Here is a 15,864-nt window from a genome sequence, read left to right as displayed (position 1 = left end):
AGGCATGCATGCTAATGCAATTGCCAGCAGTAAGAACTGAATGACGTCGATTTTTCCACATTCAGTTCTTTATTATAATTATCAGTGGGTCAGAAAAGATTTTGAGCCTAACAAAAGGCCCATCTGAAATATCAGGACATAAATGTTCTAACTAATCAAGCTCATTCATAAATACGTCATCCAAGTAAAATGCACAAAAATGCTGTAGTTGTAATTACTGGGAAGAGGACAGATGTGATTTTTGTTTTCTCCTCTCTTGTTGATTCATATTGCTTTTCTGACAGCTGTATTTCCCTTCTTCATCTGTGCAATGTCAGATTATTATCTCTGCATGAATTTTCGAGATGAATATGATTATACATCCTTCATGGCAGTTTCTCTTCACAGTTTGAGTGTGACATGCATGTAGGTGATCAGAAAAACAGAATTCAGCATGTTACCTTTTCTCATACTGATTTTCTTGGTGTTTGGAGATCCTCTTTGCCAACATTTAAGCCTTCAGAGCTGTGTTAGCTGTCAGTAAAGCAGAACATCAGCTATGGCCGACTTCAGTGTCCCGTAGCCTGAGGAACACACAGACCCACATCTCCACTGCTCGCAGACTAGATGAATAGAGAGCAGAGCTGGCAGTAGATTACTAGTTTCCCCAGATAAATGTCAGTGGAAGAGATTTAATGAGCATTCTTATGTGTATTCTCATTTGTGTGTCCAGCTTTATGATTTGACGAACATTTTTTTGTCAGTTTTCTATTTGTTTTTGTGTGTTTCAGACTGTAGACGCATCTGGGTGAAGATGATGATTTTCAGGACTGCACTGCAACAAGTTTAACATGCTAAAATAAACTGAGTAAATTCATTGCCTCAAGGTCATTACTGTAATCTAATGTGGTCCTCACAATGAACTATTTTTGCTCATTAAACTTTTTAAAATAAATATAACAGATTTGTATATTTGCAGTTAATACTAAGTAATGCAATTAATAAATAAATAATTTTAATAGAATTGACTATAAACAATGAAAGATCAGTCTTGAGGCGTTACCGAGTTCCCTTTCAAAGCGGAAATCAACACTGCGTTTTGGACTGACGCTATGGGGAACGCCATCAGCACGACCGGTGTCTGAAGCACGTGTGTAAACACACACCAATAAATCATTGGCAGAAAATCGAGTACACGTCATCAAACTTCTTGCTTGTTTTTATGCACATGTAAGACGATCACTGCTGCTGAAGCACATTCGACTGAGGAAGCTGGACGTCATCATTATGATGCATTCGTGAGACTGACTGAAAGAAACTGGTACGCTGTGTTCGTCCTCGATTCTCACCCGAGGGATAGTAGTCAGCACAGTCCATTTAATTCCACTTTTTTTTTAGGTTTCCAGACATTAAAAAATATAATGCTGTCAATTTAGAATGAAATGAAGAGACACTTTTAAGAATATTTTAGAATCTCTCTTTCAAAGATTATACATAGTATACAATTTCTGTAAAACACACTTATTTGGTGTTGTGGTATGAATAATAAAAGAAACTCTTATGTGCTTAAATGCACAAGTAATCATACAGACAGCACATGTTAGCAGGCTAGAATGACTTTTACATATGCTCTCAATTATTTAGCAGACGCTTTTATCCTGAGAGACTCTTTGACCGTATATTTTGTAAAGTTTATTCTCACACCGCTGTCACTTGTGTCCTGTGCCTCTTCTCCTAACCTGTGTTTTTCCTGAAGGCCACTTTAAATGCCATGCTGTGCATCTTCTGCATCATCTACAGTAATGACCGAAGAAAGTCTGATCCCATAGAGCACCACAGGCTCACTTCACCCACACAACTAAACTAGTGAGTGTTTCTCACACACTACCAATGTGTGTTTTACATAAGAAGGTTTCTCTCTGAAACTCGCACCCTGGGTTACCAACAATGTTAGCTAAGTTGTACAGGTGTATCAAGACGGGAACAGCTTTATGAATGTTAACATGTATATGAAACACTGAAAATACACAAAACCATCTTTAAAGTCTTGTACAGCAAGTATTGCACGTTTTTGAAACAACGTTAGAATTTAACAAGCCAGCAGTCCTGATTCTCTCTCCACTGTTCTCAGCCGTTACAGACATCTGGCCCACAGAAGCTTTGTAAGCTGGGTTTGGGGCTTCCTGAGCCTCATGGGTAGTGCTACGCATACGGCGGGAGTTCCCCGACGCTCAGGATTCAGACCAGCCCTTGATTGAACCTTGACACATATGAGGCTATCACTTCCATCTTGTCTGGCTTTTCAAACTGGGCAGAGAGATCGTCAGGGATGGGGATCTTCTGCACCTCGGCCTCATATGGACCAGGGTCCTCAAACACCTTCTCAAAGATGAGGTCCATCAGTTCATCCACATAATCTGTAATACAAACAAAACGTGACTACATACTTCTTGCAATTGGTTAATGCCGTAGAAGGCCTTTTGCACATTTAAAAACAGTGCATTTTATATTATATTGTTCACGTGGTCTCTTTGCAAGTTTTCTTGGCTTGGTGTGGTTTTTACAGTAAAAGTTTGTAAAACTTACCGTACGTTGGATCTACTTTCACTGGCTTCATGGAAAATTCTCCCTTCTTGGACTTGGGCAAGTTCAATCTGTATAGCAGCTCACCGGTTGATGATGTTGCTTGGGGACGCCCAGCATTTTCGTTGAAGTGCATGGCAGCCAGGTAGAGTCTCAGGAAGACAAATAATACAAGTGTAACCCTTGAATACAATGTATGAATTGAATTCATTTCAGGACGGCAATGATGGTGTATGTACCTGCACAACGTTCCAAGAAAAGGAAATACCGCGTTCTTAGGCGCAAAGCGTGAAACACTGCTGTGAAAAGCCTCGAGCGACGAGGTCTGGTGGTGCGCGCTCATCTTCTCCACATCTTTTAAGATCCTCTTATTGGTCAAGGCCTTCTCTACTCTGATGAAGGCCTCTGTTCCTATGAAAACACGAGTAATACCACATATTTAATGTGTCGAACACAGAATCACTGTACATATGAGTAAGTGGTAATGGTTAAAAACTTTCCCATCATCTAAAAATCTAAATGCACAACCAGACAGAAGTTTGGAAAATTGTGATAGTGTGTATAGTCTGTATGAGGGGTCCACTCAACCTTTTCAACTAGTAATTGGGCAAACGCACCTGCTTTCAACCATTTGCTTTTGTCCCTCGATGTGCGTGGTGCATGCAGACACTGGGGGAAAGCAGGGTCTTCGTGGACGTGGACATCTCGGATATGATTCAGGATAGACGTCCACTTTGCCACCCTCTCTGGCCCTGATGATGATGAAGCTGCTGTCCAGTACAAGTGGTGTTTTATACTACGAATCCACTTCTTCAGTGTGACACAGTCCTTGTTCTTTGAAATCAGGACCAACTTTTTGGACAGTCCTAACAATACAAAAAGTGTATATCAGTTATGCAAATATACAGTTTATATGAAATACAAGACTATTTACCGAAGTCTCTCTAATATTGTAAAAAAATTACATGTTTCTGTTTTGATAATAATGGACACATGTCTATGATCATTTACGATACAATGTCATCAACCAAACAAACTTTTCACAAGTGAACAGAGATCCTCTTGTACTGGTGTTGTTCTCCTTCTAAAAGAGAAAAAAGAAAAGAGGACAGCATACTCTTTTCTAAACGCCAAACATCGTAGTAGTGCTTGATCCTGGCCTCCTTCAGGAATCTCTGTATTTGCGGACGACGGTCGGTCACGATACTAGTCAGAGTAACACCACGTTCCTCCAAAAGAGCAAGGCTTCTCTTCAGACCCTCCATCTCCATGTGGCAACTCCCAGCGACTTCATTGCTCTGATATAAAAGGGGAAAAAAGCGTAGTTCGCCATGTTAGCAAAACATTTTCAGTGCCATCTCTTCAATTACATTAATTTTTTTATTTTATTTCATGCACACCCAAACCGTTCCCCGTTACTGCCCACCGCACGGCTATTTCTCCCCAGCTGGCCCTCCCGCTCACCTGAACCAGCTGAAGATCAATAATCTTCTTGTTCCGCAGGTCCATCATCGTGTAGCTGCCATACTTTGCAGAATGACCTTTAAAAAACATTTTTTTTTTTACAAGTGTAAAATTGCTTTCCCATTATTCTTCAATGAAACGTACATTCAGAACTACACACCTGGCGAGTCAGCCCTCATGTCACCAGCTAGCATGACGTTCTGCCGTTGGCTAATAAGCTGCTCCAGCGTGGCGTCCTGCATCGTCCTCCACCTGTACACGATGGCAGGCTCGATGAATCTCTGCGCGAGTCTTCGGAAGGTGGCATACTTGTACAGCGGTAGAGTCATCGCCTGGAAGATCTGAGGTCCGATAAAATATATTCATTATATAGCAACATTATTTGGTACATTGAAATATTTGATACACAGCTGAGTGTTTGTCATTACCTTCTCGAGTGTGAAGAAAGAGGCGCCTGACGTATAAACCGCGGCAGTGAGCTGAAGGTTCCCGGCGGGAACGGACCCAATAATCGGCTGACTGTTCCACGTCCTGGAGAAATCACAACGTGGGCAGTTCTGCTCCACTCGGAGGAACGTGCCCATGGTCCTGGTCTTGGGGCGTGAAGCTCGTCCACACCGCGGGCACGCCTCAAACAGCTCCAGTAGACAGCTCTCATACACTACGTACTTTGACATCTTGTGGATCGGAATGGACGGCTCCGTTCTATCAGAGCGGAAAATATTTCACAGGAAAATAATCAATTCACACTCCGTTTCGAGCTGAAATAAATAGAAGATTTGTGTGATTTTTATCGTAAAATGATAATGACAAATATCATGTAACTCACGTCACATTTGTGGATTGGGTCGAAGTGAGCGAGTGTAGAGGATCATGAGTGACATCATGTGGATCTTCAGTGATCATAGATGAGCCACCTTCATAAAGCTCCTCCTCCTCCTCCTCTTCCTCCTTCAGGTCCAAGCGGGGTCTCTTGCGTGAGGGTCCTGAAGCTCTGAGCGCTGAGGAGTCGACGCCAACATCGGTGCAGGACACAGGGCCACCTTTGATCATTCAGAACAGGCATTCAGTGTCATTTAAGAATTACAAATTAAAAGAATTTCAACTTACTACAGCTGAACCATACAGAATGACAACAGTAATCGCATATAAACTAACTGCAGGAAAACATAATAATACATTGAATGTATAATACAATAAAAAAACGTTTTTAAAGACTAAAAAATACATCTATTTTGGCAACATTTGACTCAATATTAACACTTACTATTCTCTCTCTCTCTATACATATATATATATATATACACACACACACTACCGGTCAAAAGTTTTAGATCGGTAAGATTTTTAATGTTTTTAAAAGAAGTCTCTTCTGCTCACCAAGGCTGCGTTTATTTGATTAAAAATACAAACAAAAACAGTAATATTGTGAAATATTATGACAATGTAAATCATCTGTTTTCTATGTGAATATACAGTAAAGTGTAATTTATTCCTGTGATCAAAGCTGAATGTTCAGCATCATTACTCCAGTCTTCAGTGTCACATGATCCTTCAGAAATCACTCTAATATGAGGATTTGATGCTCAATTAACATTTATGATTATTATCAGTGTTGAAACATTTTTTTACATTTTTATTTCATGATGCTATGATGAATAGAAAGTTCAGAAGAACAGCATTTATCTGAAATCTACAGCTTTTGTAACATTAAACACTACCCTTCAAAAGTTTGGGGTCAGTAAGAATTTTAATTTTATTTTTGGGGGAAAGAAATAAAATAAATCAATACTTTTATTCATCAAGGATGAGTTAAACTGATCAAAAGTTACAGTAAAGACATTTATAATGTTAGAAAATATTCTATTTTAAATAAATGCTGTTCTTTTGAACTTTCTATTCATCAAAGAATTTTGAAAAAAAAAATGTATACAACAGTTTTCAACATTGAAAATAATCATAAATGTTTCTTGATCATCAGATCATCATATTAGAGTGATTTCTGAAGGATCATGTGACACTGAAGACTGGAGTAATGATGCTGAACATTCAGCTTTGATCACAGGAATAAATTACACTTTACTGTACATTCACATAGACAACAGCTGATTTAAATTGTCATAATATTTCACAATATTACAGTTTTTTTTAATTTACTGTTTTTTATCAAATAAAAAGCAGAAGAGACTTCTTTTAAAAACATTAAAAATCTTGGCGATCTAAAACTTTAGACCAGTAGTGTATAAATGCTTGATATGTGCTGGTCTGACTCTGGTGACGACATCTGCATATTGTTGCCCTATTGTTGATTTGACTGCTTCTATTTCTCTCCTCATTTGTAAGTCACTTTGGATAAGCGTCTGCTAAAGGATTAAATGTAGATGTCCAGTAAATCAGACCTGTGCTTCTGAAGGGAGGTGTGCGAGTCTTCATCCATGAGCGGGTGATTGGTGGGTCCGTCTGGCAGGCCGCATCCGCAAACCGCACAGATGGGCTTGCCTAAAGCCCAATGGAAAGAACAGTCAACACATGTTGCATACTGTGCTGGTCAGAATTATTTCCCCCCTTGGTAAATATGATCAAAGATAGCTATAAAAAAAATCTGCGTTGTTTATCCTTTTGATATTTTACTTTTTACTAAAAAAATGCAAGAATTGCACCTTTCATTGAAGAAAAAGAATTGAAACTGGGAGGAAAATCACATTATGAAATAAATGTTTTTCTCCAAAACACATTGGGAACAATTATTTGCCCCCTTTTATTAAATACTTTTTGCAACCTCCTTTTTCCAAGATAAGAGCTTGCTGCAGCATTTTGGCCAGTTTGCATGTGAGAGACGTCAGTTTGAGGCCGGCCACAGTACAGGAACCACAGCAGTCCAGACGGGACGTGCACAGCACAAATCTTTCGGAGGTAGACAGTTTTAATTTTGCAGCTGATCTCAGATGAAAGAAACCGCCCTTTACCACTGCACTGATTTGTTTCTACGCCGGGGACCAGACAGGGTCTCTGAGATATACTGGACTCACAAATGATCTTTGTCTCCTTGCTGTTTCTTCATTGCTCCGCATTAAAGTCAGTGTTTCAAGCACAGCATCTTTGAAGAGTCCAAAGACTCTTTCTGGAGATATTTATGGAGCTCCTCTTGAACATCACAAGCCTGTAAACACTTGAAAACCTGGACAGTTTTGGCAACAGTGTGGCAACTTTTTCCAGGCAACTTAACAAAGCTGTTAGATTTAATGTACATAAAGTGCTTTGGGCTTGAACTCCTCTAACTGCACCTTTCATCACTGAAGCCCCATCATACATGAGGTTTGAGCCACACACAGGAGATCATTCAAATCTTCTGATGTAAGCATCCGTGATCGACTCGGCATTGAAACTGGTGATGTTGTACGGGCTCTTTTACTGTGCCATTATCCGCATATATATTGCAAGCTTCTCGACATGACCATCCCTTGCTTCATCAGCCATAACTGCGAACATTTGAGATTTTTTCAGCTCTTCAACTAAACAAGCAGTTATTTCTGATGCACAACATTCAATCATCTCATTGTGTGAGGAAGGACAGAGGTAGGAAGCATTTGAGGTGGTTTGTAGCTTTGAAGGAAGGGGTCAAAGTTCTCCAGGAGTTTCGAACGGGTGGATTCTGGAATAAACTTCTGCTTCAGTGTATATCTAATGAGTGATTAATAATCAAGCTATTAATCAATATTTTTCCTTCTAAATATCACATGAGTTGAATGACTTCTCCAGGCTTATGATATTTTACTTACAGAAGTTAGCAGTGTGATTACTGAAATGTTATTTTCATGTATTCTTTAATGTCTGTATGAACTATCTGAGAGGTGAGGGTCTGGCCCATGCCAGGAATACAGCAACAGTGCTTGCTCATTCAGCCCGGCTTCCAGAAATGAAATACGGTCTCGTTTTGTTAGAGAAAGATCTTCAACACGTGTTAATATATATATATATATATATATATATATATATATATATATATATATATATTAACACGTGTTGAAGATCTTTCTCTAACAAAACGAGTCCGTATTTCATATTTTTCCACACTTGCACTGATATATATATATATATATATATATACTATATATATATATATAGTATATATATATATATATATATATATATATATATATATATATATATATATATATATATATATATATCTGTTCTTGTAGCTCACCATGACAACTATAGGTCACAGGGGTCACTGAAACCTATAGTTGAGTCACCACTAATGTAAGTAAATAAAAATGTTTAATAAAAAAGCATTGCTAAATTATAAATCAGATGTAACATTACGATGTCCAGCAATCAATTTAAATAGTACATTGGGTTTAATTTGTCGTTTAATGAGGTCTAATGTATGTTGTTAGTGGTGAAAATTTTCCTGTGAATAAATAAATAGATCCGACAATTTTAAGCTTGTGTTTAAATTGTCCAGTAGCAGAACTTTTGCCAAGCGTGTCTGAGGTTCTGGGTTCTAATCCGCCCTCGTATAGTTATTTTTCCTCAACAAAACCGATTATGTGTATCAGTGGTTGTATATCAGGCAGGGACACGTTTGTGTGCATTTTGTTTTGTAATTTCACCAGAACGGATAGAGAGTCTCCACAACGGATTGAAGCGCGAGTCCGAGTGAAGACAGGAGAACACAGTATCCGCGCCACTGATCGCAGCAACGAGCACTTTGATCACTTGATTTCAGAAACAACACATTTCAGCGCTAGATCGCCTCTTATTTAACAAATGAACTAAATGAATGCTCTGCTAGTTAACTGGAGATGTTTTATTTATTTGTATTGGTACATTCGTGCCGAGAGATGTTTCATAAGTGGTGGGGACATGTCCCACACGCAATTTAGGCCTATGGACTGACCATCTAAAGTCTTTACTGTTAGATTAAAGTCATGGCCGTAACCAGGGTTTGAAAATTAGTGAGGTCCGGGGTGAGGTGCAGGGCCGGATTAAGAATTCGGAGGCCCCTGGGCACAATGTGTTGTAGGCCCCCCTTAGGCAGGCCAAATGTATAGTTTGTCGAAGGATATTTGAATTTTGCATTAACAGTTTAGTTTACTGACTTAAAAGGAACTTTGTTATACTATGCTGGAGTAAATTTCATAAATGATCGTTCTTTCCCATAGGATTTTGTAAAACTATGATGGGTGGACCTCTGTCCCTCTAGGGGGGTTCGGGGGCATGCTCCCCCGTAAGAAAATTTTGTACATTTTAAGGCTAAATGCATCAATCTGGTGCTCTTTGAGAGCTCAAAATTAAGAGCTTCAACGGGCTTCAACCCATGAACTGTGCAAAAAGAAAAAACATTGACTTGTACCTGGACATTAAAGGGGGCTCAAACTTATTTTTTAGTTATGATATAGAGTTTGTCTACATTACATTATCACTGGTGTTTTAGTATGCCAAACAATTAGTGATATATATATATATATATATATATATATATATATATATATATATATATATATATATATATATATATATAATATGTATATATATATATACTGTATAAGAATATGACACATAGGCCTACTGATGATGAATAAAGTATAAGGCTATTAAATAGCAGTTCCAAAATAGTTTTTGTAAATACAAATAAGTTGGTATGTCAGACCACAATCATTTAGAAATATAGTGCAAAAACACAGTGAAAATAAGTGGCATTTTTGGGTTAAGGAAACAACAGTAACCATGGTAAATACACAATACTAACATGAGCTGTTAATGAACATGACCACTGATCCTGATGAATAGAATGAAAATTGAATGAACATAAACCTGCATGTAAATCATTCCAAACATGAAGTAAGTTGCGGAATTTATTGGCACTTTTTGGTAATTTCATGACTTACAAATTGACATCAACTACGATGTTGTTGCATCATGCTTGTAGTTTCTTTTGCGCTTTATTTATAATAAAGTGACATAAAGCGCTCTGCCGCATTTGCGCGTGTAATTGAAGAGGACGCGCAACGAGACTGACGGGACAGGAAAGTACGTTTTGTTTAGGTGAGAGACTTTTTATTTCGTAACAAGTTACAAATAACGTTAGAATAATGATACAGATCTGTATTATGCTATTGTTTTTGATAGTGTTGTAGCCTACATTTCTTACAGATAATCATGATCATTGCGTTTGTCTTACCGAATTTGGTATCTTCCTGTCAGCAATTACAGTTTGTCTAAGCTTCTTCTTTTTATTAATGCCACGAAAAACATTAAAAAAAAAAAAAAAAAATAATAATAATGAGAAAAAAGTTCAAAGCTTGTGTTTTGGAAAAGAAAATTAATATATCACTAGCCCTAACATTCAACTTTCCACTTTATTAACGTCCTAAAGTGTCACAATAAATGGGAAAAACGAGTCCAAAAGACGTATAATAGGTGGATCTGGCAACACAGAGGCTGCACCCGCGCCCTCACTCACAACCATAGACTGTAAGCTCACAACGCGCTCTCAAGCCCCGTTCACTGTTCCTTCTCTCAGCGACATGAATTGCAAACACACATATGACGTAGCTTAAACGGCTAATTAATCATTCAGAGAGCTTGAAATTTTATTTTTGAATATAAAAAAATGACCGAGGTCCGGACCTCGGTGACCTCATAGCTGGCTACGGCCATGATTAAAGTGTCCTCTCACTGAGAGAAAGAACATGTTATCTTGATGCTGTGAGAAGACTGTCTTGTTTATCGTTCGACATGTTGATGCCTAGACACACAGTCTTGTGACCTCGGAGGACCACTGACTCAGGGTCCTGGTGGCAGCCGTACAGACTATGAAGATGTGCTACTGCCTATCAGTGCAAGTGTGGAAAATTACTATGTTTATCTATTTCTTAGCCAATCATAATCTTTCAACCTGAAGTAATGACGTAGCTTAGAGCTTAGTGAAGGGTATATCTGCTGTGGTCTTTATAACTGTAAGCGGGGCGGCCTACGAACTCCTGAGTCTTGAAGCTGACTTCAGCTGAGGAAACTGCAAACTATCTTCAGTAAAGCTTTTCTTTCATTTATTATAATTCTGACTCTTGTCTTCAATTGACTGCACTTCTAACTCCTGGTCTTAATTAGTCATATCTGGTCTTTAACTGTAAACCCCCAACAGTTTCATCAACTGGACTCTACTTCTTCATGTCCTCAAAAAGAAATACCTTGCTTCCCTAAAAAGCTTAAAGCACTACCTTCTGTTAAACTGGCTTTGTAATTCCTCCAAGCAAGCACTGAAGCCCTGTGTCCTGAACTTGCCCCATGCTCTCTGAAACTGCCGAGAGCTCGTTTCCAGTTTGAAAACTATCAGACTATCTGTATTATTTCATGCTGGATGCTTTCCAAAGTTTCTGCAAGCATAGCAGAATGTGGCATCTCTGTTGTCAAAGCATTTCTGCTGAAAGGATCTCCTTTGAGATGAACTTGTTTTTGTCCTGATTTCCAAAGTTCCTGAATCATCGTGTTTCTCGCTAGATTCTGTGCCTAGCTTGCTCTCTAACTCATACTCATCTGCAATACAAAAGTAAAATACAGAGTATAATGTATTTGTATGTAAACAGATCATTTCTGATACAACTACAAAAAATGCTGTGTTATTCATAATTTTATATATTGTAGTCCTAATTTACATACACACACACACAGACTCACACACCACAAATGTTGTTTTCATGTTTTATGGGGATATTCCATAGACAAAGATTTTAATACTGTACAAACTGTATATTCTACCCATTACACTACAAAAAATGTAGTTTTTTTTCTTATTTCCAGTCATAATGTCTAAATATTCTTAAATCAAGATGCATTTACTTGATAAGCAAACTGACAAAAGTAGTCTTTTTTCCTGAGGAAAAAAATATAAATTATAAGTGCACTTTGCTTAAAAACAAGTACGATTATCTGTCAGTGGGGTAAGAAAAATAAGCTTAAAACATGATTTGTCCCCATAACATATAGGATATACCTGAACCACACACACACACACACACACACACACACACACACACACTCACACACACATACCCGCATCCAATTGTAACTGATCCTGTTGCAGGTCACTGGTACTGCCATCTGTGACACTGCCACCACTGCCATCTGGAAAGTTAAGCATCAAAACTTAAAACAATACTCTTCCTACTACTAAAGAAAACTACACGACTCTGCGGCTGATGTCTTGAGATTTCTATTTATTAAAAAAAAAAAAACTTATATGTTTGTAAATTCTTATGACTGTTACAGTGGTGGTACATTACTTTTGCACTTTTTTACTTATTTATTTTTTTACCAAATAGCACTAATATTCCTCCTTTTTTAAATATCATTGATCGATTTTTAACTTAAATACTACTTTTTATAATACAGAAAGTCATATGCTTGTTATGCTTAAGTGCTTTAAGTGCTTTTTAGGGCTGGGCGATATCTTCCAGATTCAGATCTATATTGTATTTAGCTTGTGTGCTTTCAGGCTTTGCTTTATGTATTTCCCCAGCATTGAAATCAGGCAAATATAAATGTCAGGAAACCCGATTCCTGGCCATTTAAAAAGTCATTAAATGTCAATAGACCCTTTTCCCATTTCCGGGTTTCTCAGAAGCGGAAGTCATCATAGTTGGGTAAACTTAAAGGGTAACTAAACCCCTGGTCAGAGCCTGACTCCACCCACTGGCGTGCATCTGAGACCCTCAGTGACGGAGTGATTGACAGCTGTTGTCAGACTCTAAAATGGAGAGTGACTGGAGTGACGCAAGTAGCGTTGCAACCATAGACAGTAAAAGAAATGGACACAGCGACCCCATTGGATTCAACAGAGAAAAGTGAAGTCTCTCTTCCTGATGGCTGAGCGACTGCAGACTCAAACCATAGACAGTAAAAGAAATGGACACAGCGACCCCATTGGATTCAACGGAGACAAAGTGAAGCCAATTAGAAAATCTTACTTCCTGGGGGTCCAGCGTACTGCGCAGACTCAAACCGAGCTCGACGACGTAGATGTGACGTGAGCAAACCGTCTGTCTTCTAGTAGCTGTGCCAAGATCAATCTGAATCATTCCCTTCCGAAACTCGCAGAGACGGAGAGCGTGAGTAGGAGCTGTCCATGAGCTGGAGCAGGAGAAACTTTTTGTAGGTGTTCTGATTAATTACTTTGTCATTTTGCCTCGACATCCTCCCGATTGCCCGCGAGCTTCTCCTCCTGTCCATACGGTAATCTCTCTACTGTGCGACAGAGAGTCGCGTGGCTGTGACGCAATCGTTAGCCTACTTTTACAAAAACTGCTTCTACGGGGCCATAACGTAAGATACAAGGTGATGGAGCATTTTATACATTATCGTGTTTCTTTAGAAATAAATAATGGACAAATGGAGTCTTTAAACGCCTCAGATGTGAAGTTATTCGCTGTCAAAGTGACGCCAAAATGAATGGGAGTCAATGGGATGCTAACTGCAGGTGGGGTTCCGCTAGCCAATGGCGGCGTCCGGGGGTACTTCAAAATAATACAAATCCATGCACCCTTGACTCAAACTGAGCTTGACGACGTGGATGTGACGTGAGCAACCCGTCTGTCTTCTAGTAGCTGTGCAGAGAGAAATCTGAATCATTCTCTTCCGAATCTCACAGAGACGGAGAGTGTGAGTAGGAGCTGTCCATGAGCTGGAGCAGGAGACACTTTTGCTAAGTATTCTGATTAATTACTTTGTCATTTTGCCTCCACGTCCCCCTGATCGCCCGCGAGCTTCTCCTCCTGTCCATACGGTAATCTCTCTACTGTGCGACAGAGAGTCGCGTGGTTATGACGCAATCGTTAGCCTATTTTTACAAAAACGGCTTCTACGGGGCCATAACGTAAGCTACAAGGTAATGGAGCCTTTTATACATTTTCATGTTTCTTTAGAAATAAATAATGGACAAATGGAGTCTTTAAACGCCTCAGATGTGAAGTTATTCGCTGTCAAAGTGACGCCAAAATGAATGGGATGCTAACGGCAGGTGATGGTTTGCTAATCAATGGCGGCGCCCGGGGAATCTTCAGTGTTTTCTGAAACATTACCCCCTTGGTTGCAACAGAGCTGTCATATGAAGTCAAGGACTTTTCTCCCCCACCTTCACCTGAAGTGGAGGAGGGTGAATTGTTTGTGAACACAGGGCCAGAGCCATATCAATTCGGGCTCAAACTGCGGTCTTAACTCCCGCGTCGCGATCGGCATCCGACGTAAAGTACATGCATCTGATGAGTTTTGTCGAGTTGATGCCAATAGCGCGTGCTCTCTGTAGGCATATTCATATTTTGCCGCTATGTGAAAAAATCCAGCAAAATGCGCCGGCGCGTTTGTCGACCCCAGAGGATTACCTTTAGCCTTACCATAAATTGTGATTAAAATATATATGCTCACTCACCTCAAGACGCCGCTGCGGTGGTGGAGTCCTCGCAGGAGGAGCAGCGTTTGGCACTGCGTCTCTTTTCAGCGCGAGCTGTGTGGAGAAGCCCATTTCCACCTCTATTGCGTTGGAGAAGCAATCCCGCGTAAAATGCAGGTTGCACACTCCAGCTCTAGGCGGGAACTCACGGTCTTCCAGGCCAAGTGCATGCAACCACTGGCGCCTGATTTCCAAGTCTGCTGGAAAGCTATGCAGTCCAGCAGTGCTTTTGCAACCAGCAACACTACACCTACGTACCATCCTGACCACTGTACTAAATACAGATAGATCTACGCTAACTTGAAGCTATCCTAACTGATGCAATACTATGCTTCTAACAATACTACACTAACAACTATGCTAATTAACTACCTAGGCTACACAAACTAATCTAAATAACTATATAAATGCTATGCTAAATAGATGCTAAAATACTCTATCCTGATCACAACTCCTGACTTGCTACAGTGGTTTTGACGAAACAAGATGGTTTTTATACCGCCAAAGGCTGGAACCTGCTTACATCACGGGTTTAGTTACCTTTTAAACGGTGAATGAGAGATTACATTAAATATATGTTTTGTGTGTTTGCTCAAATAGCAAAAGAAAAACTCCACAAGTGTTTTCACAACTTTCAAAAGAGTAAAAAATAGAGAGATTGATATAAGGCATTCAGAGCCGCTGTATTAGAAACACACTCACAGCAGCATTAACTAGTTTCTTGAGAGGTAATATCATACAAATTACAGTGTTATACATGTACATACATTTAAAAAAAAAAATGTAAATATAAAAAACGCGTCATCAGTCTGTGAAAAGGGTCTGCATCATTCATTAGGTCAGTTAATTTTACTCTAGTAGTTTTCACCTAACAGAGCTTCAGAACAGCTAAAAGATACCTTTCTTCGTGTTCTGCCAAAAATAAAGAAGACTCGTGATATTTATTTGTCATTGTCTGTGCTGTACTGACCGCGTTATTATTATTATTTTGACTGAGGTTGCGCACAACTCTTGCTAGGATAGGCTGAAATCACTCACGTGGTACGTGACGTATCTCTCTCTCGCTTTTTCTCTCTCTCTCTGTCTGTGTGTGTGTGTGTGTGTGTGTGTGTGTGTGTGTGTGTGTGTGTGTGTGTGCCGCTGTGCGAGGGAGAGGCAGATCTCTACAATCACCATCAGTCAGCGACAGCTCCGAACTAAGATTAAAGAACTAATATTTACTTAATTCGTATCAAATTTCCCCCAAACTCAGGGACCCGTTCCAGACCAGAAACATCCGGGACTCGAGCCCCTAATGATTAGTCCAGTGACGCCACTGCTTACACATACTTACATTTCCTTCATCTGCAGCTTTGCCTCGTTCAGTTGGGATCGCTCCCTCGTTCACG

General features: G+C 39.4%; 1 protein-coding gene across 2 annotated transcripts; it reads right to left on the bottom strand.

Annotated features, from left to right (window-relative positions):
* Positions 1–1,312: 1,312 nt before the first annotated feature.
* On the bottom strand, positions 1,313–15,512 carry LOC308698621 (uncharacterized protein). Of its 2 annotated transcripts, XM_081378826.1 has the most exons (12): positions 14,456–15,470; positions 12,085–12,156; positions 6,426–6,525; positions 4,856–5,069; positions 4,455–4,731; positions 4,187–4,367; positions 4,027–4,103; positions 3,680–3,860; positions 3,180–3,428; positions 2,802–2,973; positions 2,566–2,714; positions 1,313–2,396 (listed from the first exon to the last, which is right to left on the bottom strand). In XM_081378826.1, the coding sequence occupies exons 1-12, from the start codon at positions 14,735–14,737 to the stop codon at positions 2,218–2,220; spliced, it is 2,133 nt and encodes a 710-aa protein (XP_081234952.1). In that variant the 5' UTR covers positions 14,738–15,470; the 3' UTR covers positions 1,313–2,217. The 2 variants fall into 2 exon arrangements, with proteins under 2 accessions (XP_081234952.1, XP_081234953.1); XM_081378827.1 differs by lacking the exon at positions 12,085–12,156 and having other exon boundaries at positions 1,339–2,396; positions 14,456–15,512.
* Positions 15,513–15,864: the final 352 nt, after the last annotated feature.

Source organism: Scardinius erythrophthalmus, assembly GCF_964197995.2.
Source record: "Scardinius erythrophthalmus genome assembly, chromosome: 11".
Taxonomy (NCBI): Eukaryota; Metazoa; Chordata; class Actinopteri; order Cypriniformes; family Leuciscidae; genus Scardinius; species Scardinius erythrophthalmus.
Note: the sequence above shows the minus strand (reverse complement) of the source record. Positions and strands in the feature narration are given on the sequence as shown.

Coding starts and splice junctions, on each gene's coding strand:
- LOC308698621 (XM_081378826.1), bottom strand. CDS start 14,737: ATGGTACGTAGGTGTAGTGTTGCTGGTTGCAAAAGCACTGCTGGACTG. Junction 12,157..14,455: donor CACCGCAGCGGCGTCTTGAG/GTGAGTGAGCAT, acceptor TTAACTTTCCAG/ATGGCAGTGGTGGCAGTGTC. Junction 3,861..4,026: donor TTGATCTTCAGCTGGTTCAG/GTGAGCGGGAGG, acceptor CTTTTATATCAG/AGCAATGAAGTCGCTGGGAG.